Raw genomic sequence first — 26,638 nt, 5'->3', positions numbered from 1 at the left:
GGTCTGTTTATCCCAAAACTCCATGTTGAAGTAGTGAAGAAAATGTCAGATTTCCTGAACGTGTACACAGTAGAGTTGTACGCCATTTTAGTTGCATTAGAATGTGTTGAGCAAATCAAAGGAAGGAAAGTGCTGATATGCAGTGATTCAGTCAGCGCTTTATACAGTATTCAATCAGGATCATCTCACAGTCGTCAAGATGTATTATATGAAATCATATTTACACATTCCCAGGTGGTTAAACAGGGGACAGATGTGATGTTCATGTGGGTTCCAGCACATTCAGGTATAGCAGGAAATGAAAAGGTGGACAGGTTGGCAAAGGAAGCTGTAAAGAAAGAGAGGATTGATATTAACATCAAATGATCTCAGTCAGAGGGGAAACGAGTCACATGGAATAAAATCAAACAGGAATGGCAACAATATTGGAACAATCAGACAAAGGGAAGACATTTATATTCAATTCAGAGGGAAATAGATAAAGTAAAATACAGAGGGAGCAACAGAAGAGAGGAGGTCGTAATGTCCAGGTTAAGAATCAGTCACAGTCATTTAAATAGCTCTCTACATATCACTGGAAAACATCCATCTGGTCTTTGTGAGATATGCAATCTAGCAGAAACAGTTGAACATGTAGTTATTAAATGTAGAAAGTATGTAGCACATAGACAGAACATGATGTCAGAAATGGAGAGAGAGGGACTCGTAAGAAGAGATGTAAAAAGTATTTTGGAGTTGAAGTGTCTGTTGTAACCAGGACAGAGATACTATAAGTTTACAACGGGCGCATCTGGAGATAGTATCTGAAGGAGATTTAGGAGCCCTCTCAGTGGAATGTGTACAATGGGGCCCCTGTGTCCAGAGAGTTGCCCAGGGACATCGGGACAAGAGATTGTATCTGTGACCTGTGTTGTCCTTTGAGTTTATGACATACATATATCTAAGACAGAAACCCCCGCAGTTGTAGTAAGAGGGGTGTCCTGAAAACAAACAGATGTCCCCATGTTGTTCTCCTGTGGGGTGTGTCCATAAATACCAGAGTTTCTGTGTGTTCGGGGGGAGATCACTTTTGGCTGTGTCTCTCCCAGGTCAAACCATGGCGAGCCTGGCGATGCTGTAACTTGTTTGTCAATAAAATGATCATTATGTAAGCAAGTCAGTGTCAACGGAGAATTTCTTCATCATCAAACATATCAACAACAAGGGAATCCACATCAGAGTGTGGGGAGAGGGAAAGGAGAAGATGCTTGTTTAAATCTCTCTTGAGAACAGGTTTATTGAGGAGGATATAGGAATGTGAGTGATAATTAAATCCAGCAGATGGCAGTAATGCAACTTTTTGGATGCCAGCTGCCAATAAAATCCAAAGAAGAAGAAGGAAAAACGGTCAACCGTGTGGTTACAATGCAAGTCAAAGGGAGGGGAGGTGTTCTGTAAAGGGAACTAAAGCGGGCTGTTTCCACCCGGACCATTGAGTGTGTAACACAAGTTGTGAGTAAACCTTCCTGCTGAGCAGACACGTGATTCTCCGTGTGTTTATTAATGATCGTTAGGGTGCTAACGTAACAGTAGATGATCAGAGTAAAGTTGTAAAGACGTCAGCGCTGAGTTGAGTTTCCCCTCTGTGACTCTTGGATGTGTGTAAGATGGCCGGGTTTAAGGATCTTAAAGAGTTATTCAGTCGACGGCTGCTCGCTGCGGTTATCAGAGATATAACAGAAGAAAGAACAACAAGTGGATACGAAGAGGAGCTCCACCGACAAAGAAAACTGCTGGATGTGATTTTAACTCCTGAAATCAAGCTACAGAGAACAGGTTGGTTTTCTTTCCACTGCTGGAAACGTGTTTCCTGCTCATGTTTCAGATAGCAGAGCCTTTAGCTAACTTCCACAGACGCACACAGCACAGTGTTAGCTGCAGCTAGCTCCTGCTAACAACATCATTGAGTTTACTGGACTAAAAGACTCTTTAAGTCTTCACCTATTGAATCCAGCAACGGATCTGGTTATTGGAGATACGTTTTAGAAACCTTAACAATATGCTATTCAATTGTATCTTTGGGCACACAAACTTCAGGCCACCCTCTGCATCAGACTGCGGTCAAGCCAGCCTCCACTTCAGAATCAGAATCATCATTTTTAAATCAAAACATAACACAAACAGAGTTGACATTGATGGTAACAGAGATGACGTGCATAACAGAGTTGACCACTCATAGTTAAAAGACCAAAAAACTATTACACATTCACTTTAACTTGCGGCTTAATTTGAACATTTAAACAACATTTTATATACAGAAACATTTTTTAATCCTAAATAATACATCTGGGATATAAATATTTCAGGAATCTGAATAATAACGGTGTGTGTCTCGTACAATACTGACAGCCAAGAACTAAGCCCAAAACCAGTGGCAAACACAATAAAACACAATTCTGATTGGCTGGTGATCAAAAAAGTTAATTTAGAACCCTGCATCCAAGACCATTATGCATTCAGGAAACGTGGCATCCATGTTTCACTATTTTGAGCTAGTCTGCAGCAATTTCGGCCCATATTTCTGGGTCTATCTCCACATGACGTCCCGTCACAGCGGTTGGTTGTGGAATGATTCTGAGGACATCGTCGAAGAGATACCACAAGGTATGGTCGCGGTTTGGCCAAAAGAAGCGATTCCTCCCCACATTGTGCATGCATTTGACCTTTGCATGGGTCCCGTTGACCTCGATAATGGTCCCAGGATAAATGTCATCATCATATTTGATGACACACCACTGGCCAATGACATTTCTGCCGTCCCACATGATGTCATGTGTTGCCTGCACTTGTTGCTCTTCAGTGGGGACATAAAGGCTGGGCTGGACATGAAATTCAAACCTTTGTGTGTTGTGACATGCACACTCAAGTATCTGCCTAGTTGAACAGACACAGCTGACATCTGTGTAGATGACCTTTCCTGGTGTCAGAGTGATCAGCTGATGAAGGCGCATTGTCGAAGGAACTACTGGGAGTACTTTTGGCATCTTCTTCACAGCTTTATCCACAGCTTCCTCATCAACAAAGAACAGCTTTCTAGAGGTCTGGGAACTCAGAAGACACTCATACAGCTGCATGGCATTTGGAATGTCTTTCCCTGCACTAACTAATCTGTCTGCTCTTCTTTTCAAAACCCCACCCACTCCATCTGGAGCTCCCTTTCCGTGCCTTGCTTCAAAGAAGTTCCATATTCCTTTCTTGAAGCCCTTCTTGTACAACTCCGTGCTCAACAAGTAGAAGTTGCCCTTTTGGCCGTATTGGGTACACGGTCCATCACTAAAAAAATGAACGACAGTTACTGATGGGTGATGGGTTTTTATGTGGTCCAGAACAGGGGACAGGTGTGTCCATATAGCAGGTGGACCTTTCTCTTTTGATGCTGAGATGGATGTAAAGCACAAATGTTTGTCCACTTCACCCACATGAAGGATCCCAGTGTGTAGAGTTGCCTGCTTCTAAGAGGATGCAAAGTGAACTGCCTGAATCTCTGCTGACAATTTACATGCATAATTCTCTGAGAAATCAATGTAGATCAAACACTCGTGAGATTTCATGTTTTTCTTGAGCTCACGGTAGTGAATGTATTGTGTTTTGATGTTGAATTGATGTCTCATGAAAACTCTCAGCTGGTTTTGAAACATCTCATTAAGGTCTCCTAGACAACTTTCCATCTCCTTTTTTACAGTCATTCAGACTGGTTGTGATTCTTTTTCACTGTCTTTGTTTTTCTTCCTCCTTTCTGCCAGTTCAGTTGTCAACTGAGTGAACCTCACCGGTGTTTCAGCATCATAGTCACTGCTGAACTGATAGACATTGCTTCTGCATTTGTCACATGCTCCATACATACATTCTTTGCTTGCAGCATCACAACTTAATGAGTTGGAGATGATTTCGAAGTCAGTTGTGCCAATAAGCTGGAGAGTATGAAGCTTCTGCACAATGAAGAATAAGTTCTCGTGAATTTTACACAGACATGTTTCTCTGTCAGACATGGATGGGTGGACAACCCAGAAAGGACGCATGAAACAGAAAAGTGCATATGACAGCTGACTTGATGGATTCTCAAGAATGAATTTGTGATGTAGGTTCTTTATGGTATCATTTAGAAACCTTTTCTGCATTTTTGCTTTTCCTGTTGTGATTTTTTGACTTTTTTCCTGCAGTCAAGCGGCTGACATCATCTCTCAAAAAGAATTCTTTTACCTCCTTCTGGAGCTTGCTTTGTCTGGATCTATATTTTCTTCTTTGAAAAGACAGGTCCCTTTGGTTTTTCTTTCCAAACCGCTTTCTTGAAAAACCAAATGAGATCTGTGTTGTTTTCTGTAATTTGTAGGTTTTTATCCGTGATATCATCTGACACACTCTCTCTTCTTTTGTGTCTTGATACTTCTTTTTTATATTTTCTGTCAGCACGTTGTGATAAAGGATAGTTCTTTGAATTTCTGCAGGGACTTTATGTTTTCCTATTTGTTTTTGTGTTTTTGATGGAGGGGAGTCAGACACAGGTGTCAGTCTCTGGATGCGTTTCTGGTATTTTCGGACAGCAGTTGTTTTCTTTTTCAGCAAAACCTTTCATTGTTTGATTTCTCTTTGTAATTTGGAGTTCTCCCGTTTTATTTTCCGGCATTTCGCCGGGCCCTGTACTGCTGCTGCCTTTCAGCTGCTGAAAGATTCATCTCCCTAGAAGATAAATGACTGACTTCCTTATCCTGAAATTGTATAACACAGATGTACTTGTTGCAGTAAAATAACCTAGAATCAATAATAATTATCAATAATATCAATTATTGCCAAATACTTAAATGTGATATGTGACTCTGTTACGTATCGTCAACTCTGTTACGATCAAATTGTTTAAAACATAAACAGAGTTGACAGTAACAGAGTTGACATTTTCCACCATTTTGTACTTTTACTCCTTATGCTAACCTCACACCAGATATCAGCTAGCATTTCTTAAAACCAAATTTAATAGATTTTTATCATATATATACTTTTTCAATTGACTGAGATAATCACTGAATATTAACACAACAGATTTGACGAAGAATTAATCTACTGTTGATGATTTCTCAACATATTACTAAATAATGAGAGAAGAAACATGGACATACCTCACTGTCTTCCAGAGGTTTCCCACCACAGGAAGATTTAATGCAGTTTTATAACAGAGGTAACAGAGTTGACGTGAACATACGGACAGACAAAAAATATATATACTACTGTTCTAAGTTAAATTTTAAATAATACAGAAATGTAATATTTGGAAGTGCAGAAGAACCTCACAGAGCTGGTCTGCACAGTCCTTCAGGAGTCTGGAGCTGATGCTGTCGGGACCTTTTGGCCTTCCTCGCCTTGATCTTCCTCAGCTGACTTCTCACCTGATCAGCTGTTATGAGAGGCCGTCGGTGGAGGAGGAAGAAGAGGAGGAGAGGGTTGTTGAGGGGGGTGGCAGGGTACTCAGGGTAGTCAGATGGAGTTATATTAAAAAAAAATGCAACTAATTGTTGCAATTTCCGCTTGCTTCCGCAGTTTAATTGCAAAAACTCTCTGTTGGACACATATCTTATTCTTTCCTAAAGATTGAGCTAGCTCAGCACTTTGGTGTGTGAAGAGGTAGTATCTGACATAATCAGGAAGTGATCAGCAGCACATGGCTCATTTACATAACGCCAGCCTTTCTGTTCAACATACTGTCTGATCATAGTCCGTTTTGGAAAGGAGCCACAGGTCGGCTTCGAACCTTGGCTGCCCGCTCTCCAGGACTTAATGATGATGAGAAACCTCAATCTTCACAGCCTTAGACAAGTTCCTTATTTTCTTTCAAAATAAAGGTAGGTTTGTATCCGAAGAGGAAGTAAAGTAACCTAAACTTAAGGCATTACAAAATAAAAGCATTAAAAACGTTTTTTAAATGCAAAATGAGTGAATTCCAAACATGATTAAAATGTGATCAATTCTAGTGAACTATTGATTTTCAGCCTTTAAAAATGAAATCATTTGACAGCCCTTATTAATATTTAAAAAGCAGTTTAAGTACCGTTAATGTTTGTTTACTGTGTCCTGCAGATGTCCAGCAGCTGTTGGTGAGTAAAGAAGAGCTTCCACCTGAGCAGCAGGAGTGGAGCCACATTCTGGACCAGGAGGACACTAAGCCCCAACACATTAAAGAAGAACATGAGGAATTGTGGCTCAGTCAGGAGGAAGAACAGCTTCAAGGACTGGAGGAGGCTGATACCACCAAGTTCCCCTTCACTCCTGTCTCTGTGAAGAGTGAAGATGATGAAGAGAAACCTCAGTCCTCACAGCTTCATCAGACACAAACTGAACAGATGGAAACAGGAGTTGATGGAGAGGACTGTGGAGGAGCAGAACCAGAGAGAGACTCAGATCCAGAGAGACGTTTACAACCAGAGACTGAGGTCGAGACTGAAGACTCTTATGAACCTGAGACTGTTGACAGTGATGATTGGAAAGAGACAAGAGAAGATCTGTCAGAATTAAACTTGAAAAATAAGAAACTAAAGACTGGTAAGAGACAACACAGCTGCTCGGAGTGTGGTAAAAGATTTAACCAGGAAGGGAATCTGACCAGACACATGTTAGTTCATACAGGAGAGAAAGCCTTCAGTTGCTCTGTTTGCAGTAAAAGCTTTACCCAAAGACAACATCTGACCAAACACATGTTAGTTCATACAGGAGAGAAAGCCTTCAGCTGCTCTGTTTGCAGTAAAAGCTTTACCCAAAGACAACATCTGACCAGACACATGTTAGTTCATACAGGAGAGAAAGCCTTCAGCTGCTCTGTTTGCAGTAAAAGCTTTACCCAAAGACAAAGTCTAACCAGACACATGTTAGTTCATACAGGAGAGAAAGCCTTCAGCTGCTCTGTTTGTAGTAAAAGCTTTACCCAAAGTGGAAGTCTGACAAAACACATGTTAGTTCATACAGGAGAGAAACCCTTCAGCTGCTCTGTTTGCAGTACAAGTTTTACCCAAAGTGCAAGTCTGACAAAACACATGTTAGTTCATACAGGAGAGAAAGCCTTCAGCTGCTCTGAGTGTGGTAAAAGGTTTAGCCGGAAAGGGAATCTGACCAGACACATGTTAGTTCATACAGGAGAGAAACCCTTCAGCTGCTCTGAGTGTGGTAAAAGGTTTAACCGGAAAGAGACTCTGACCACACACATGTTAGTTCATACAGGAGAGAAACCCTTCAGCTGCTCTGTTTGCAGTACAAGCTTTACCCTAAGACAACATCTGACCACACACATGTTAGTTCATACAGGAGAGAAACCCTTCAGCTGTTCTGTTTGCAGTAAAAGCTTTACCCAAAGAGTAAATCTGACCACACACATGATGATTCACACAGGAGAGAAATGCTAATTCTGTGCAATGGTAAAACTGATCCAAAGGATTCCAACTTCACATCACTAATGTGTATATAAGACAAAAAAGAGATAAAATACATAAATCTGTATCTACTTTTTTGACATTGATGTTTTGTTGCTGACATATGAACCAGTAAGTTGGGATCAGCTATGACGTTTGAATTTAAAGTGTTTATATGAAACAGTTACAGTGTAAGGATTCTTCTTCTCTGCTGATATCTTCTTCTGTCACTCTGTTTCCTTGGATGCCTCTGTGTTGGTTAGCAGAAGTTCTTCAGACAGCTCACGCGTCACTTTGTAATAAATAAACTGATGTAGAGTGAGAAAGACTTTCATCTACTAGTGTTATTTTGTGTCGAGTGCCTAAAGTCTCTTTGGTAAAGAAAAGGAACTCAGCAGATCCTGATGCAGAGCGACCACAGTCAGATCAGGTCCAGGTTTATTTAACTGAAAACCTTTAACCATTAATAAGAATCCTGCAGTCAGAATACAAAACTCCAACTCCACTCTGACTCTCCCGGAGTTTGCTGGATATACTCAGGGGAAGAAGGAGCTGTTTAAGGGTCGGGGGCAGGCCAGTTACCAGGTCCCCCGGTTCACTAACTTCACGGCTGAACATCATGAAGTTGGGTGTGAAACTGGTAGCGCTGTGCCTGGTTGCTCTGTAAGCCATGACAGCGTAGGGGATCCTAAGGTCCCCGTGTCAGCGCTCGGCTGTTGTGGCCAGAATCTTCTGCGGGGTGGAGTTAAATGTTTCTACCGGTCCATCAGACTGTGGTCGAAAAGGTGTGTTGTGCATTTTCTCAATAACAGTGAGCCCATTTTCTGGAACACCTCGGACTCGAAGTTCCGACCCAGATCACTGTGCACTCTTTGTGGTGCACCATAACCACACACCCAGTCAGTGCTCTTTCTGCTGCCTTGTGTTTCTCCCCACTCAGGTTGCCTTCAGGTAAAGAGGGGCGGAGCCACTTCATTTGATTTTGTGCACCTGGGCACACAGGGCCTCAGTATTTAAAGTGGCTTCTTATTCTCGGGCCATTTCCCGAATAGCCACAGTTCAGTAGGCAGTACTTTTTAGTAGGAGTTTCAGTATACTGAACTTTTGTGGTCATTCAGTATGCATTGTTTGGGTCCACTTCAGCATACTGAACATTTCAGTATGGATACTAATTTCCGGGGTTTATACAATATGGATCGGATGCGTGCTTTCAGGAAATGAATTGTATTTTACCACCCACAATGCAGTGCGAAACTAAACGTAAATCGTCACTTCACGTCCGCCTCCAGGTCAAAATAAACGAACGTGGATTAATAGAATCCATTTTTAATCTAGAGTTAAAGTCCCGTCTGAAATCACTACTTTGAATTAACAACAGAAAATATAACAAATGTCTGCATTATTATAAAACCTTTCCCCCTCTATTTAAATAATGATTTAACTCTTTAAATGTGTTTTTATTGGTTTATTTTATATTCTGTATATTACTGTCTTTCATTTGTACTTTTCTTTATGTATTGTATGTTATTTAGTTATTTAATCTACCTTTTACTTGATTTACATTGTAATATTGTTTTTTGTTTACCTGACTGTATATGTGCATTACTCTTCTTGAATAAAGCTAAACACAAAAAAAAAAAAAAAACAGGTGAATGCGGCCGGTTCGGGAAATGTAAATGACATCACTTCTTTACTGAATGAATCAGAAGAAGTAGGAACAAATATCTTCCTACTGAATAGTAGGTACTAACAGTATACAGCATGGATAGTAGGTACTGTCTACTGAAAGATTGAGTATGTACTTGGCAATTCAGATACAGCCTCTGTCTCTCTCTCGTCAACACTACACACATTCACCATTACAATCACCACTGATTTACAGTTTGCACATTTCTTTGATTAGGAGGCTTTTCCTGGGTTGTGAGAAAATGGGGCTGGTCTGACTTCTGAACTTGGATTTGGCTTGATACTTGGTAGTTGTAAATCTAATTAGTTGTGTATCAGATTGTTTTTTGTAGTTTGTTTGGAACTTGATCTGTGCAGAGTGGTAAGTATCCTCTCTGACTTGTTACTGGTACAATTTGTTTGAAGATTTAAAGATTTGACTTTCTTCAGAGCATTAGTTGTACTTGTTAGTTTGACCGTCATTTTGATTAATTGATATTTCAAATTACAATGGTGTAACAAGGTTTGTTTGACAAGAGTTTTATTTTTGAGCACCCTGATCAGCAAGCCGCCAGGCAAGCAGGACTTGCCACTTTGTTATTTTGCCTTTTTTATTTTTGGTGGTAACTCTGGGGAGGGGGTGCACCAAATTCGGTGTGTTTCAGGTGACTAGGTCAGTGGTCTTCTGGGATGGTGTCCGAGTTTGGGAGACGCCTCGAGCTCGACAAGCCATTGAAGAAGTGAGGCTTAGGTGAGTTAGTTATTAGTGTAGGTGTTGGGGTGTCTCCATAAAGCTTGTAAAGTAAAGCAGCATATTTTCTTTGTTTGTTCGACTGATTACCTTGTTACATTACATTTTCTGAGACGTTTGGTTAAGTTGGTTTTTAAACTTGGTATTTAATCAGTGGCAGACTTGACTTGGAATTTTGACAATGGTTTCTGTGTATGAGTAACAATCCTATGAAAGCTAATTTTTTTAGGGGCAGGCATTACACCTCGTTTTGTTGATGCAGGTTTAACATTTGAAACAAAAAAAAAAAATAGAGCTTGAAAAGTACGAAATGCAACTCATTAAAGAGGGTAAATTTGCTTAAATAAACTGTACAGAAGCTATACACTGTATTAAAGCAAAGATATAATACAAAAAATAACAAAGGGGAACACTGTACAATGAAATGAAAATATAAATATGTTTTCTGAGAAGTCTCCTGACAAACACACGGCGTGCGTATAGACTCAGAGACGCATGTTCTCTGAAGTGATGCTCAAACCAAAGCTGCTGTTTTATTTCATGTGTAGTGAATTATTTAAAACGTATCTCCTGGTACCAGCTGGTGTATTTGTAGTTTATTGTAAGGCCAGAAGCCAGAACAAGGTGTTCTATGTTATTGCTCTGCCTCCACATGAATGATAAAGTTCACGTGTTATTTGAAGTCATGTGGTGTTTGTTCCATCAGAGCTCGTCTGTGTTTCTCCTCAGTGCGTCCCCCACAGCACCGCGATCAGTTTAGACGTCCTGAAGACAATCGAGGAGAACTTGGAGATGGAGGAATGGGTGAAACCTGCCGACGGCTCGCGCCCACTCGAAACAAAACATACACGAGGGACACTATAGAAGCTTAGTCTAATACTAAAGCTGCCGTTTTGTTTTGACTCCCAGGAGTGACCTGGCTGACGCGCCGTACTGTCGTAGGTCAATACGATCCCGTTTGCTGTTTGTCGATCAATAAGATTTCTGCAGTCGTGTCTTTGGTTTGCAGCATAATACAATCCATTTATTGCAGCACCATGAAGTGAATACAGCGTCCATCAGTTTCCATTCTTTTGAACTAAACAAACAAACAAACAAACAATACAGCTGCAGTTTCTCCATGCCGCCTGCCGCCTCAGCGGTCAAAAACCATAAGCCCTTCCGGGGTCAAACACCTCCCGTACCTTGACAAGTGACGTACATATATACCTGTGACTTAAACAATAGGACAGCGACACCCAGTGGCACAATAGTGAAAATGATTTACAGCTTGACCCAAAAACATGAATATGGCTCTTACACTCCGGTCCCTAATTGTTAGTGACAAGTGGAGCTAACAATTCACAAAATACAAACAAAGAGCCACAAACAAAAACAATGCCATTAATGCATTATCATTAAACATCTTCAGCTGCATTCAATAGACAAAGTTTGGTGACTGGTCTTTCTAACACATTAGACTTTGTTTTAAGGCGAACAGACCGAACAACACCATGTTTGTCAGGAAATGTTTTTCGATCACTCGGCCGAGCAGCCAAGAGCCACGAGGGGCAGTTGAATCCATGACAATGACAATGTCTCCAGGCACAAGACTCCTCCTTTCTCTGTTCCACTTTTGCCGTTCTTGAAGCAGAGGGAGGCACTCCTGAACCCACCGCTTCCAGAACAGATCCCAGATGTATTGAACCTGTCTCCACCTTCTTTTTGCATACTGGTCCTGTTTCACTGGTCCCGCAAATTATTCTTCCTGGGATGGTAAACACCATGATGGGGGATATACCAGACTTTTCCTTCTTCACAGTCCATCTGATGTTGAGGGATTTTCTCTGCATATCTTTTACCAATGACGTCATTGAAGAAGTTTGCGTACTCCTGATGAAACTGTTCATCTTTCTCAAAACTTTTTGTGAGCCCAAGAATCCTTTGCTTGGCCACCAATAGATTATTTGGAAGCATGGGCTGCTCTTTCCTAAAAGGCATTTTCAGGCTGTAATGCCCATCCACCTGCTTTGCTGAATGATTGACAATTTCTTCCGCTTCCGTCGCTGTGTGATGTGGCCGCCGGTTGTAGCAGCTCCCGTTGTCCGTGTCGTTATATCGTATTTTTTGATTAGTTATTATTTGTTTTTATTGTGTGTTTTTTGAGTATTAGTTTAACCTATTGTGTGGAAATGGCTACTTTTGCTCTTGGAACTTTTTGCACTGTTTTTCTGTTACTTTGGACACTCTATGTAACGGAGAGCAGCGCACAGCTGAGTGAGGGCATTGTGTACACACGTGATCAGCTGATGGCGCTCTCCAAGGTGCTACTGCCCGGAGCAAGGCCTGTATTTCCGGGGGAGCTGAGGAGGCGACGCCGGGGTTGTAGAGCTGGAGCTAAGAGATGAGCTAAGAAGAAAAAACATAAGCCTAGAACGGGAGGTCTTTGGGCAATAAGACGGACAAACTCGACGCGCTTGTTCAGCACCAGTGGGAATACTGCCAGTGCAGTATTATGTGCTTCACGGAGACATGGCAGCACTCGGACATCCCGGACCACAGCGTGGCGGTACCCGGCTTCAGGAGTTTTCGGGGGGACAGGGACGTTATTAAGAGCGGTAAGAAGAAAGGTGGAGGGATTGCACTGTATGTGAGTGAGAGATGGTGTAATCCTGGCCATGTTAGTGTGAAGGAACGTCTCTGCAGCCCGGACATTGAACTGTTAGCTGCTGGAATGCGCCCATATTACCTGCCCAAGGAACTCACGTACGCCATTGTTATAGCTGTTTACATCCCACCGTCAGCTGATGCCGAGTCTGCGAGTGATGCACTTCACTCTACTGTTTCACAGCTTCAAACTAAGCATGGGCAAATCAGACCACAACCTGGTCCTACTGACACCAGAGTATATCCCCCTGGTCCAAAGACAGCCTTTGACCACAAGGACTGATAGGAGGTGGACACAGGAGAGCAATGAGGCACTGCAGGACTGCTTTTAGTCCACATACTGGGATGTACTCTGCGAGCCACATGGACAGGACATTAACAGCATGACTGACTGCATCACAGAATACATTAAATTCTGTGAAAACACTGCTTTACCGGCCCGGACTGTACGCTGTTTTCCTAACAACTTCACACCTCACTGCACCCCCCCCCCCCCCCCACCCTGTATTTTCTCCCTCCCCCCAACCCACCTCAAACAACACCCCTGTACTTCACACCTTACAGCCTCCCTTTGTATTTTCTCCTTCCCCCCCAACTCCCCATGGTGAACTCTTTGGACTCTGGCCCCGCACCACAGGAATGCACTTCCCCCTCTGAGGTGAATTGCTCCAACTCCCCCTGACTCTTACAACTGGGCAGGTGAAGAGACAGCTGGAGAAACTAAACATTAGCAAGGCTCCAGGCCCGGACGGCATCAGCCCAAGGGTTCTGAAGACCTGCGCCAGCCAGCTGTCTGAGATTCTGCAACACCTCTTCAACCTGAGTCTGAGCCAGGAGAGGATACCGGTGCTGTGGAAAACGTCCTGCTTGGTCCCGGTCCCAAAGAAGACGACACCATCTGACCTCAGGGACTATCGACCAGTGGCTCTCACATCTCATGTGATGAAAGTGTTGGAGAGGCTCGTCTTGACCCACCTCAGGCCGCAGGTGAAACCATCCCTTGACCCTCAACAATTTGCCTCCCAGCCACACCCGGGAGTGGACGATGCCATCATCTACCTGCTGCAGCGTGCTCACTCACATCTGGAGGGAAACGGCTGCACTGTGAGAATCACCTTTTTTGATTTCTCCAGTGCATTAAACACCATCCAGCCACAACTGCTGGAAGAGAAGCTGCAGTTGATGGGTGTGGACTCGTCCATCACCTCCTGGATTACTGACTACCTGACAGACAGACCACAGTTTGTCCGACTTGGCAGTGTTCAGGCTGGAATGGTGGAGAGTAGTACAGGAGCTCCACAGGGACTGTGCTGTCTCCTTTCCTTTTCACCTTGTACACCTCTGACTTTCATTACAACTCCAGGTCTTGCCACTTGCAGAAGTTTTCTGATGACTCTGCGGTGGTGGGGTGTATAAGTGATGGGCAAGAGGGGGAGTACAGAGAGCTGGTGGATTACTTTGTGGAGTGGACAGGAAGAAATCACCTGATTCTGAACTTGGATAAGACCAGGGAGATGGTGATCGACTTCAGAAGGAAGAGGAGAGAGCTACCACCGCTGTGCATCCTGGGAGAGGATGTGTCTGTGGTGGAGGAGTACAAGTACCTGGGTGTCAACATAGACAACAAACTGAACTGGAAGGCCAACACTCAGGCTGTGTACAAGAACAGGGGATGAGCCGACTCTACTTTCTGAGGAAGCTGAGATCCTTCAACGTGTGCAGCAAGATGTTGGAGATCTTCTATCAGTCTGTTGTGGCCAGTGCACTGTTCTCTGCTGTGGTCTGCTGGGGGAGCAGCATTGGAGCTGGTGACACTAAGAGACTGGACAAACTTATTAAGAAGGTCTGCTCTGTGATAGGCTGCAAGCTGGACTCTTTTGTAGTGGTGACAGAGAGGAGGACTCTAAACAAACTGTTATCCATTATGGATAATCCTGATCACCCTCTGCACACCCTACTGGACAAACAGCGGAGCAGCTTCTCTAACAGACTGATCCAACTTCGCTGTCACAAGGACAGATACAAGAAATCTTTCTTACCGAAGGCCATAACTCTGTACAACAGTTCACCTCATGCGAGCAGAGAACTGTCATCATGATAATATCTGTCTCTCCATACTGTAATCTGTTCTGGACACTCATGCACTTTAACTTATGTCAATACTGTCCATTTCCAACTCTGTTTTTGCACATTTACATTTAATCTTTCATATTTAATTTACAACCATTTCCAACTCTGTTTTTGCACATTTACATTTAATCTTTCATATTTAATTTACAACCATTTCCGACTCTGTTTTTGCACATTTACATTCAATCTTCCATATTTAATCTTCCTATTTAAGACTAGTAATGCTTAGTTAAATCCTGGTTGTATATATTCACATTGTTATTTCTTATATTTCAAATATCTTGATTGAGTTTTCATCATATAAACACAAAATACAAAAATAATAATAATAATAATGAAACATAGAAAACACCAGGGTTGGCCAGTAATATTCCACAATGCCACAAATGGTATAGAAATGTGCAGAACAAGTAAGACTTGTCACTGTGGCAGTGACAGTAATACCTGATAAAGTGCAATAGCCCTTCCCACCCTCCCATCCCCAGCTGTCCTTAAAAAATGAAGGCTCACCACACAGAGTCAGATCTTATTTTTTATGTCAAGGGCCGGATCAAAGCTCATCTCATGATGATTTAGTTTGAGTGTTATGAAAGTAAGTTAAGAAAGGTTCCCATGTCTCATAGAATTTCTTCCTCAAGCTTCTGAGAGAAAAACGTAACATCTCAAGTTTGAGACAGGACATTACATCCTGACGCCACTGGTCAAGTGTGGACAGGGCAGCACTCTTCCATTTCAGCAGGATTGCACGTCTGGCCAAGAGCAAGGCAAAAGCGACCATGCGGTGTTCTGTAGAAGTCAGGTGGGGGTTATCTCCCCTAGCAACACCAAACAGGGCAAGGGTAGGGCTAAGGCTTATATTTTTCTTTAATATTGTAGATAAAGTATGAAAAATGTCATGCTAGAATTTCTGCAATTTGGGACATAGCCAATACATATGTATCAGGGTAGCATCAATATAATTAAGATTAAGATTTAAGATTTACTTTTATTGATCCCTGCAAAGGGAAATATTAGTTTTTACACTCTGTAGGTCATGAACACACACATGCAGAAACAGGATCCTATGGACATGCACTAATGGAGAGATGTCAGAGTGACGGAGCTGAGTGAAGTGATCTGGTACCTCTCCAGCTGCCAGACCAACTTCCATATTTGGTCCGCACCGGGACTTGAGCCGGCGACCCTCCGGTTCCCAACCCAAGTCCCTACAGACTGAGCTACTGCCGCCCAGACTGAGCTACTGCCACCCAAATTGCATTTGTCACAGGTGGGAGTTATATCGGGGTACATGCTGGACAGCTTAACCTTGGACGTGTGAGCCCTGTGGACCACCTTAAATTGAAGTAGACAGTGTCTAGCACAGATTGAGGATTTATGTATTGATAAAAGAATGGAATCCCATTGGTCATCAGAGATATGTCCCAAGTCCTGTTCCCAGGCCGTCTTAATCTTGTCCAGTGGTGAACATATCAGCATCAAAATGATATTGTGTAACTTGGACAGCGCACCTCTAGACAGTGGGTCAAAGGAAAGAAAGGTATCTATTGGGTTAGCTATGGGTACTGAAGGGAAACAAGGCACGTGCGAACGAACATACTGTCTGACCTGTAAATACCGAAAGAAGTGCGTTTTGGGTAAATTGTATTTCTCAGTCAATTGATTAAAGGAAACAAAACAACCGTCTTCAAACAAGTCCGCAAACGATCTGATGCCCCTTTCATGCCAAGTCCGAAAAGTTGAGTCAGAGCGCGAGGGGGTGAAGAGATGATTTGAGGCAATCGGACTCAGAAGGGAAAAGAATTCGTATCGAAAGGATCTCCTAAATTGGGTCCACACCCGAAGGGTATGACGTACCACTGGATTATCCAGTGATTTTGGTAAGGGGCAGTCAAGCGGCGCACCGAGGAGTACAGGGAGGGAGATGAATCGGCATGAATTTAGCTCCAGGGATGTCCAGTCTGGACCGTCGGACTGGAGATAAAAGCGAGTCCAAAAAGCAATACAACGAATATTGGTAGCCCACTAGTAGTGACGGAAATCAGGGAGCCCCATACCTCCATCCCTTTTGGGTCTCTGAAGCAGAGCTTTGCTAATTCGAGGCCTCTTGCCCTGCCATATATATGAGGAGATAATGGAATCCAATGAAACAAAAAACGATTTTGGAACAAGTACTGGGACACACTGAAACAAATATGTAAATTTTGGGAGAACATTCATTTTTATGGAGTTTATTCGCCCAGCGAGCGATAATGCGAGGGGGGACCACTTTGATAGTGATGTTCTGACCTGGTTTAACAAGGTTATAAAATTGTCTTTCAAAATGTTCTTAAATTGTCGGGTAGCAACCACTCCCAAATAGGTAAATTGTCTCTCTTCAATTTGGAATGGAATGCCACTGTAGTCTAAGTCAAACGCCTGTCTGTTAATTGGAAACAGTTCGCTCTTGTGCATATTGATCTTGTATCCAGATATAGATCCAAATTGCTCAAGCAGGGAGAGAGCTGCTGGAAGCGAGGTATTTGGGTCTGAAACATATAATAGGAGACCATCTGCATATAAAGACACCCTATGCTCTGTACCCCCTCTCCAAATACCAGAGACACCCTGGCTGTTCTGAAGAGCCATTGCGAGCGGTTCAATCGCTAGATCAAAGAGATTCGGGCTCAGTGGGCAACCCTGGCGGGTTCCACGACCCAGTGCGAAGGGCTGAGAGATTGTGCTGTTTGTTTGAACTTTAGCAATGGGAGAAGCATACAATAATTTAATCGAGGCTATAGGTAACGGACCTAATCCAAAATTTTCCAGAACTTTAAACAAATATTTCCACTCAGCGCGATCAAACGCCTTCTCTGCATCTAGTGTCACGACACATTCGGGGACATTACTAGAGCTTGAGTATAGAATGTTAAATAAATGTCGGACATTGAAGAAGGAGTGTCGGTTCTTTATAAAGCCAGTCTGACCCTGCGCTATTATTAAGGGGGTAACTTCCTCCAACCTGTGTGCTAGTGTCTTAGCGAGGACTTTTGCATCTGTGTTGAGCAGGGAGATTGGCCTGTACGAGGCACAGTATGTGGGATCCTTACCCTTTTTAGCTATAAGAGTTATACGAGCCTCATTCATCGACTGAGGAAGTGAGCCTCGCCTAAGAGACTCAAAAAAGACAGTAGCAAGGCGTGGAGAGAGGAGTGTTGAAAATTTCTTGAAAAATTCAGCTGGGAAGCCGTCAGGGCCAGGGGACTTCCCGGATTGCATGGATGATATAGCCAGGGCTATCTCCGCCTGAGACAGAGGAGCCTCCATTTTCTCCACCAACTCTGGCGGAATGGTTGGGGTGGACAAAGGGTCAAGAAAGGCCTTAATAGCGGCATCGTCACCATTAAATTGTGAGGTATACAGTTGGGAGTAAAAACCTTTAAAGGTATCATTTATCTTAGTGGGGTCTAGAGTGGTATCACCACTGTCTGTGTGAATACTTGTTATAAGTTGTTTAGCCCTTAGTCCCTTTAGTTGATTAGCCAGCAATTTCCCAGTTTTTTCACTATGTTCATAGTAGGTGCTTTTACTTTTTAACCAGAGATTTTCCGTTTGGTAAGTGGTGAGAAGGTTAAACTTAGTTTTCAGTTCCAATCGTTGGTTATATAGTTCTGGAGTTCGGTTAAGTGCATATTGTCGATCAGTTTCTTGGATTTTAGATATCAATTCCAGTTGGTCCTTCTGAGACTGTCTTTTCTTATTTGCAGTGAATGCTATTATTTGTCCTCTTAAGTAGGCCTTAAATGCGTCCCAGACCACAAGAGCAGAGACATCCGGGGTACAGTTAGTTTCAAAGAAAAAGCTAATCTGTTCTTCTATATATTTAACAAACTGGGGGTCTGAAAGTAGGGTTGGGTTGAGACGCCAGTCCCTCGTAGGCTGTGGAGCGTTGGGAAATAGCATTGACATCACAACAGGGGCATGATCAGATATGACGATACTGTGATATGTGCAGGAATGGACCTGAGGAATTAGTCTGTTGTCAACAAAAATATTGTCTATTCTGGAGTAAGTGTGATGGACATTTGAAAAAAAGGAATACTGTCTCGCTCTAGGGTTGAGGAATATAACTGAAATCCCAAACTCAGAGATTAAAGACTGGATACATGAGGCAGATCTACTCACTACCCCTGGTCTGCTGGAAGAGCGATCCAGGGTCGGGTCCAACCAGCAGTTGAAGTCCCCACCAAGTATTAGATAATGTGTGTCTAGGCCATTGAGAAGAGAGAAAAAACTATCAAAAAAGCTAACATCATCAGCATTCGGAGCGTAGACATTGGCAAGGATAACTTTTGTATTAAATAGTTTCCCTGAGACAATTATAAATCTCCCATTTTTATCAGATGTGATATTGTCTGGTTCAAAATGTAAATGCTTGGCAACCAATATAGAACATTCTTATTTTTTATATCTTTTAGTACTTAATTACTTTGTAGTTAATATTATATTGTGTTTAGATTTGCTAACATTGTGTTTTTTGTATTGTGTGTTGGATAACCTGCTATACTACATTATATAACTGCACTCTGCATTACTGTGGTACAACACTGCCTCTCGTCTCTGCTGTTTACATTACTTGCTGCTATTTATCATACCAAGTCACGTTATTCATCACTTGTCACTTTATCTTGTCATTCTCTGCAAATACTGTCTCAATTTCCATGCATAGTTAACTTCATCATTCATTTTGTACTTGTATATACCCCCTGTTTTTATTTTTATTTATCTTATCTATTCTGTTTAATGTGTATTTTGAGTTTACTTGTCTGTGCTGCTGCAACGCCCGAATTTCCCCTCTGGGGATCAATAAAGTATTATCCTATCCTATCCTATCCTACCTCTGTGAGTGCTGGAAAATGTCACAGGTGGGGATGCGTACTTAACCCTTTGACTTCCACACTAAGAAATCCATTTGCAAAAAAATATTTGTTGGTAAAATTGTGTTCCTGCCTCTTCATTAAGCAACATTTCAGTTTATATTTTTCGGATTACTCAATCAGGAAGCAGATATGCAGGTCAACCAGCTGGTTGACTGTTTAGGGTTACTTTGGATATGAATGGATTTCTTTCATTTCTGCAACAAAATGTTTAGTTTTTTCATATGTAAACATCACAGAGAGTAGAACTTGTTAAAATAACTTATAATTTATTCAACAAATTAAATGAGTAGCAATGGTTAGAAAAGGTGAACAAAATAAGAAATGAGTGACTTGAGCCAGGCCGTTTGCGTAGACTGGCAACTCAACCGAGCTGTTAACCATGTTTTGTGAGGAATCGTAGATATATATTTTGTTGTCAAATTTATTTCCTTCAACTAAAATATGATTGTTAGAGGGTCTATAAATGATATGTGAATATATATATTTTTATTTTTTACCCAGACATTTGCTCTTATTCTGTGAGACTTCTGAGGAGCTGTGCAGCGCAGAGTCACTACCGGTATTTTCCACAGTTTTAAGACAATGATAATTATGTACAGCAGCGCCACCCATTGGACATAATCTGTGTTACATACACTATTCAATGAGGTGAATGAGGATAAACAGACAAAGATAGGTTTCCAGAGTTTTAAATACAGCAATATGGTGGCGGGAAAAAGGTCAACCGCGTGGTTACAATGCAAGTCAAAGGGAGGGGAGGTGTTCTGTAAAGGGAACTAAAGCGGGTTGTTTCCACCCGGACCATTGAGTGTGTAACACAAGTTGTGAGTAAACGTTCCTGCTGAGCAGACACGTGATTCTCCGTGTGTTTATTAATGATCGTTAGGGTGCTAACGTAACAGTAGATGATCAGAGTAAAGTTGTAAAGACGTCAGCGCTGAGTTGAGTTTCCCCTCTGTGACTCTTGGATGTGTGTAAGATGGCCGGGTTTAAGGATCTTAAAGAGTTATTCAGTCGACGGCTGCTCGCTGCGGTTATCAGAGATATAACAGAAGAAAGAACAACAAGTGGATACGAAGAGGAGCTCCACCGACAAAGAAAACTGCTGGATGTGATTTTAACTCCTGAAATCAAGCTACAGAGAACAGGTTGGTTTTCTTTCCACTGCTGGAAACGTGTTTCCTGCTCATGTTTCAGATAGCAGAGCCTTTAGCTAACTTCCACAGACGCACACAGCACAGTGTTAGCTGCAGCTAGCTCCTGCTAACAACATCATTGAGTTTACTGGACTAAAAGACTCTTTAAGTCTTCACCTATTGAATCCAGCAACGGATCTGGTTATTGGAGATACGTTTTAGAAACCTTAACAATATGCTATTCAATTGTATCTTTGGGCACACAAACTTCAGGCCACCCTCTGCATCAGACTGCGGTCAAGCCAGCCTCCACTTCAGAAACGATAGTTTATTCTATCTTCTTTACACGACGGCATCATGTCATTTCTGTCTCTACATGGTCGTTTACAATTCTCCTCTGCTCTCTGTGTCACACACACACACACACATTTTATTAAAATAAAAATAAAATAAAAAGCCAATTTCAATATAATACACATTTGACTCGTTCAAAAAGGAATAAGAAGAAGCCTAGGCTTGTCAAGTCCTACCCCCATTCTTCACCATTAACAAATGCAAAATCCAATCAAATAAACTAAACAGACAATACAAAAAAAAATACTCCAATCGAGTGATTAAGAAAAACAAAACAAACCAAAAAAAAAGAACAAAATGAACAGGCGCCATTAACAGCTGTGAGATTTACATTCTCCTTCCTCATTTCTGAACTTTTCAAATTGGTCCGAGCATAATGCTGTTTCAAGTTTAGTTTCCCTCTAAAGTTATAACCCCCCTCTCTGTCTTTGAACACTTTTTGTCTGTTTACAGGTAGCAGCTTATTTTTTGCTTTACACATTATTTGTGTAGTCTTAAATTCTACCAGATCCCCAAACTTTAAGGTGTGTAAAGTCCTCCAGTCCTGCAGCGCCTCAGTGGCCTCCTTAGACCACTTCTTCACATACCTGGTTGTGGGGGGTTGTTTTTTCACCATAGGTATGTAAATGGGCTGCAGTCTCACCAGGTTGTGGTCTGAGCGGCCCAGAGGGGGGGAGGGGTGATGATCTGTATGCATCCTTGGTGTTTGCATACAGTAAGTCCAAAGTTTTATTGTCCCTGGTATGGCAGTCAACATACTGAGTGAAAGTAGGGAGAGTGGCAGACAGGGAAGCGTGATTCAAGTCTCCTGAGATGAGAATAAGAGACTGGGGGTGTGATGTCTGTAGCTGAGACACTACACACACACACACAGGTGAGCACACTTTCACCAGCGGAGGCCTGGGTGTGCACAATAATAAAAAGTCCTCAAGAACCATCAGAAAATAAAGTAGGCCGCTTAGCTTACTTCAGACTTTTCTGGGCATGTCTCTCTCTCTGCCATTACTCAGAAAATGCGCTGTGACCATGCTGCATTCAGGGGTGCTCAGACAATGAGAGATGCATTCAGGGGTGCTCAGAAAAGGGAGTTGCAGGAACAAAAACTAAGCTAGACAGACCGTTAAAAGTTGAAATAATTGTTTTGACTGCTGTTATTCAAAGAAACACATGAACACCATGATCCCTTTAAGGGTCTGTGCCCCCCACCCCCCATGGTGTTTTCATGAATAAATTAAAGGAATCTTTTTCAGTTATTTCAAAATGTTTCTTCAGTCTCAATTTGTAAAATAAATCGTGAAAGAATCGTATCGCGAACCCAGTCTCGTGAATCATTACATCCCTACATCAAAGTGTGTGTAAGAACGTAGTTTAATGAAAAAAGTCTTGATTTTTTGTATTAAAAAAAATGCAAATAATTGTTGCAATTTCTGCAATTTAATTGCAAAAACTCTCTGTTGGACACATATCTTATTCTTTCCTAAAGATTGAGCTAGCTCAGCACTTTGGTGTGTGAAGAGGTAGTATCTGACATAATCAGGAAGTGATCAGCAGCACATGGCTCATTTACATAACGCCAGCCTTTCTGTTGCCGTTTTGGAAATGAGCCACAGGTCGGTTTCGAACCTTGGCTGCCCGCTCTCCAGGACTTAATGATGATGAGAAACCTCAATCTTCACAGCCTTAGACAAGTTCCTTATTTTCTTTCAAAATAAAGGTAGGTTTGTATCCGAAGAGGAAGTAAAGTAACCTAAGCTTAAGGCATTACAAAATAAAAGCATTAAAAACGTTTTTTTAAATGCAAAATGAGTGAATTCCAAACATGATTAAAATGTGATCAATTCTAGTGAACTATTGATTTTCAGCCTTTAAAAATGAAATCATTTGACAGCCCTTATTAATATTTAAAAAGCAGTTTAAGTACCGTTAATGTTTGTTTACTGTGTCCTGCAGATGTCCAGCAGCTGTTGGTGAGTAAAGAAGAGCTTCCACCTGAGCAGCAGGAGTGGAGCCACATTCTGGACCAGGAGGACACTAAGCCCCAACACATTAAAGAAGAACATGAGGAACTGTGGATCAGTCAGGAGGAAGAACACCTTCAAGGACTGGAGGAGGCTGATACCACCAAGTTCCCCTTCACTCCTGTCTCTGTGAAGAGTGAAGATGATGAAGAGAAACCTCAGTCCTCACAGCTTCATCAGAGACAAACTGAACAGATGGAAACAGGAGTTGATGGAGAGGACTGTGGAGGAGCAGAACCAGAGAGAGACTCAGATCCAGAGAGACGTTTACAACCAGAGACTGAGGTCGAGACTGAAGACTCTTATGAACCTGAGACTGTTGACAGTGATGATTGGAAAGAGACAAGAGAAGATCTGTCAGAATTAAACTTGAAAAATAAGAAACTAAAGACTGGTAAGAGACAACACAGCTGCTCGGAGTGTGGTAAAAGATTTAACCAGATAGGGCATCTGACCAGACACATGTTAGTTCATACAGGAGAGAAAGCCTTCAGCTGCTCTGTTTGCAGTAAAAGCTTTACCCTAAGAGGAAATCTGACCACACACATGTTAGTTCATACAGGAGAGAAACCCTTCAGCTGCTCTCTTTGCAGTAAAAGCTTTAACTTAAGAGGAAATCTGACCAGACACATGTTAGTTCATACAGGAGAGAAACCCTTCAGCTGCTCTGTTTGCAGTAAAAGCTTTACCCGAATAGGAAATCTGACCACACACATGTTAGTTCATACAGGAGAGAAACCCTTCAGCTGCTCTGTTTGCAGTAAAAGCTTTACCCTTAGACAAAGTCTGACCACACACATGTTAGTTCATACAGGAGAGAAAGCCTTCAGCTGCTCTGAGTGTGGTAAAAGGTTTAACCGGAAAGAGACTCTGACCAGACACATGTTAGTTCATACAGGAGAGAAACCCTTCAGCTGCTCTGTTTGCAGTAAAAGTTTTACCCTAGGACAAAATCTGATCACACACATGTTAGTCCATACAGGAGAGAAACCCTTCAGCTGCTCTGTTTGCAGTAAAAGTTTTACCTTAAGAGGAAGTCTGACAAAACACATGTTAGTTCATACAGGAGAGAAACCCTTCAGCTGCTCCGAGTGTGGTAAAAGGTTTAACCAGAAAGAGACTCTGACCACACACATGATGATTCACACAGGAGAGAAATGCTAATTCTGTGCAATGGTAAAACTGATCCAAAGGATTCCAACTTCACATCACTAATGTGTATATAAGACAAAAAAGAGATAAAAGACATAAATCTGTCTCTACTTTTCTGACATTGATGTTTTGTTGCTGACATATGAACCAGTAAGTTGGGATCAGCTATGACGTTTGAATTTAAAGTGTTTATATGAAACAGTTACAGTGTAAGGATTCTTCTTCTCTCCTGATATCTTCTTCTTTCTGTCACTCTGTTTCCTTGGATGCCTCTGTGTTGGTTAGCAGAAGTTCTTCAGACAGCTCACGTGTCACCTTGTAATAAATAAACTGATGTAGAGTGAGAAAGACTTTCATCTACTTGTGTTATTTTGTGTCGAGTGCCTAAAGTCTCTTTGGTAAAGAAAAGGAACTCAGCAGATCCTGATGCAGAGCGACCACAGTCAGATCAGGTCCATGTTTATTTAACTGAAAACCTTTAACCCTTAATAAGAATCCTGCAGTCAGAATACAAAATAAAGAAAATCTCAATGACACCTGAACATGCACAGGATTAATTAAGAGTGCAGAGGCCACTGGGCACCTAACTGCTGCAGCCTTTGATCCCAAACTGAATGACAACACTTGTAGATGTCATCTGGCATTCTGGATTTACTCAACATATTGTTAGAAGAAACAATAGAAATGCATTATAGCCTTCAGTGTGTATAATTAAATGGTATGTGGAAAAAACACTTCAATTGTGTGTATATTTGTTCTGTTATCATTTCTCTCTTTGGCTTCCTTTTTGCTGCTTCACTGACTCCCCCAGTGCATCTCTGGCAATCCGATGATCCAACTCCACTCTGACTTTCCCGGAGTTTGCTGGACATACTCAGGGGAAGAAGGAGCTGTTTAAGGGTCGGTGGGCAGGCCAGATACCAGGTCCCCCGGTTCACTAACTTCACGGCTGAACATCATGAAGTTGGGTGTGAAACTGGTAGCGCTGTGCCTGGTTGCTCTGTAAGCCATGACAGCGTAGGGGATCCTAAGGTCCCCGTGTCAGCGCTCGGCTGTTTTGGCCAGAATCTTCTGCAGGGTGGAGTTAAATCTTTCTACCGGTCCATCAGACTGTGGTCGAAAAGGTGTGTTGTGCATTTTCTCAATAACAGTGAGCCCATTTTCTGGAACACCTCTGACTCAAAGTTCCGACCCAGATCACTGTGCACTCTTTGTGGTGCACCATAACCACACACCCAGTCAGTGCTCTTTCTGCTGCCTTGTGTTTCTCCCCACTCAGGTTGCCTTCAGGTAAAGAGGGGCAGAGCCACTTCATTTGATGTTGTGCACCTGGGCACACAGGGCCTCAGTATTTAAAGTGGCTTCTTATTCTCGGGCCCTTTCCGAATAGCCACAGTTCAGTAGGCAGTACTTTTTAGTAGGAGTTTCAGTATACTGAACTTTCGTGGTCATTCAGTATGCATTGTTTGGGTTAACTTCAGTATACTGAACATTTCAGTATGGATACTAATTTCCGGGGTTTATACAATATGGATCGGATGCGTGCTTTCAGGAAATGAATTGTATTTTACCCACAATGCTGTGCGAAACTAAACGTAAATCGTCACTTCACGTCTGCCTCCAAATCAAAACAAACGAGCGTGGATTAATTTAATCAATTTTTAATCTAGAGTTAAAGTCCCGTCTGAAATCACTACTTTTAATTAACAACAGAAAATATAACAAATGTCTGCATTATTATAAAACCTTTCCCCCTCTATTTAAATAATGATTTAACTCTTTAAATGCGTCTTTATTGGTTTATTTTATATTCTGTATATTACTGTCTTTCATTTGTTCTTTTCTTTATGTACTGTATGTTATTTAGTTATTTAATCTGCCTTTTACTTGATTTACATTGTAATATTGTTTTTTGTTTACCTGACTGTATATGTGCATTACTCTTCTTGAATAACGCTAAACAAAAAAATCAAAGAAAACAGGTGAATGCGGCCGGTTCGGGACACGTAAATGATGTCACTTCTTTACTGAATGAATCAGAAGAAGTAGGAACAAATATCTTCCTACTGTGCGCGCCTACTGAATAGTAGGTACTAACAGTATACAGCATGGATAGTAGGTACTGTCTACTGAAAGATTGAGTATGTACTTGGCAATTCAGATACAGCCTCTGTCTCTCTCTCGTCAACACTACACACATTCACCATTACAATCACCACTGATTTACAGTTTGCACATTCTTTGATTAGGAGGATTTTCCTGGGTTGTGAGAAAATGGGGGCTTGTCTGACTTCTGAACTTGGATTTGGCTTGATACTTGGTAGTTGTAAATCTAATTAGTTGTGTATCAGATTGTTTGTGTAGTTTGTTTGGAACTTGATCTGTGCAGAGTGGTAAGTAACCTCTCTGACTTGTTACTGGTACAATTTGTTTGAAGATTTAA

General features: G+C 41.9%; 2 protein-coding genes across 2 annotated transcripts; both read left to right on the top strand.

The window, feature by feature from the left end:
* Window positions 1-1,525: 1,525 nt before the first annotated feature.
* LOC136178540 (gastrula zinc finger protein XlCGF57.1-like) lies at window positions 1,526-7,755 on the top strand. Its single transcript, XM_065952462.1, has 2 exons — window positions 1,526-1,815; window positions 6,106-7,755. Exons 1-2 carry the CDS (start codon window positions 1,647-1,649, stop codon window positions 7,419-7,421), a joined length of 1,485 nt encoding a protein of 494 aa, XP_065808534.1. The 5' UTR covers window positions 1,526-1,646; the 3' UTR covers window positions 7,422-7,755.
* A 12,629-nt stretch (window positions 7,756-20,384) lies between these two features.
* LOC136178541 (gastrula zinc finger protein XlCGF57.1-like) lies at window positions 20,385-24,914 on the top strand. Its single transcript, XM_065952464.1, has 2 exons — window positions 20,385-20,683; window positions 22,976-24,914. Exons 1-2 carry the CDS (start codon window positions 20,515-20,517, stop codon window positions 24,205-24,207), a joined length of 1,401 nt encoding a protein of 466 aa, XP_065808536.1. The 5' UTR covers window positions 20,385-20,514; the 3' UTR covers window positions 24,208-24,914.
* The last annotated feature ends 1,724 nt before the right edge of the window (window positions 24,915-26,638 follow it).

Source organism: Labrus bergylta, chromosome 3 (genome assembly GCF_963930695.1).
Source record: "Labrus bergylta chromosome 3, fLabBer1.1, whole genome shotgun sequence".
NCBI lineage: Eukaryota > Metazoa > Chordata > Actinopteri > Labriformes > Labridae > Labrus > Labrus bergylta.
This window is presented reverse-complemented; position numbering and strand designations above follow the sequence as displayed.

What these genes read in the sequence shown, in the direction of transcription:
- LOC136178540 (XM_065952462.1), top strand. Translation starts at nt 1,647, where the DNA reads ATGGCCGGGTTTAAGGATCTTAAAGAGTTATTCAGTCGACGGCTGCTC. An exon ending in AATCAAGCTACAGAGAACAG is followed by an intron (nt 1,816 to 6,105) that starts GTTGGTTTTCTT and finishes TGTGTCCTGCAG; the next exon opens with ATGTCCAGCAGCTGTTGGTG.
- LOC136178541 (XM_065952464.1), top strand. Translation starts at nt 20,515, where the DNA reads ATGGCCGGGTTTAAGGATCTTAAAGAGTTATTCAGTCGACGGCTGCTC. An exon ending in AATCAAGCTACAGAGAACAG is followed by an intron (nt 20,684 to 22,975) that starts GTTGGTTTTCTT and finishes TGTGTCCTGCAG; the next exon opens with ATGTCCAGCAGCTGTTGGTG.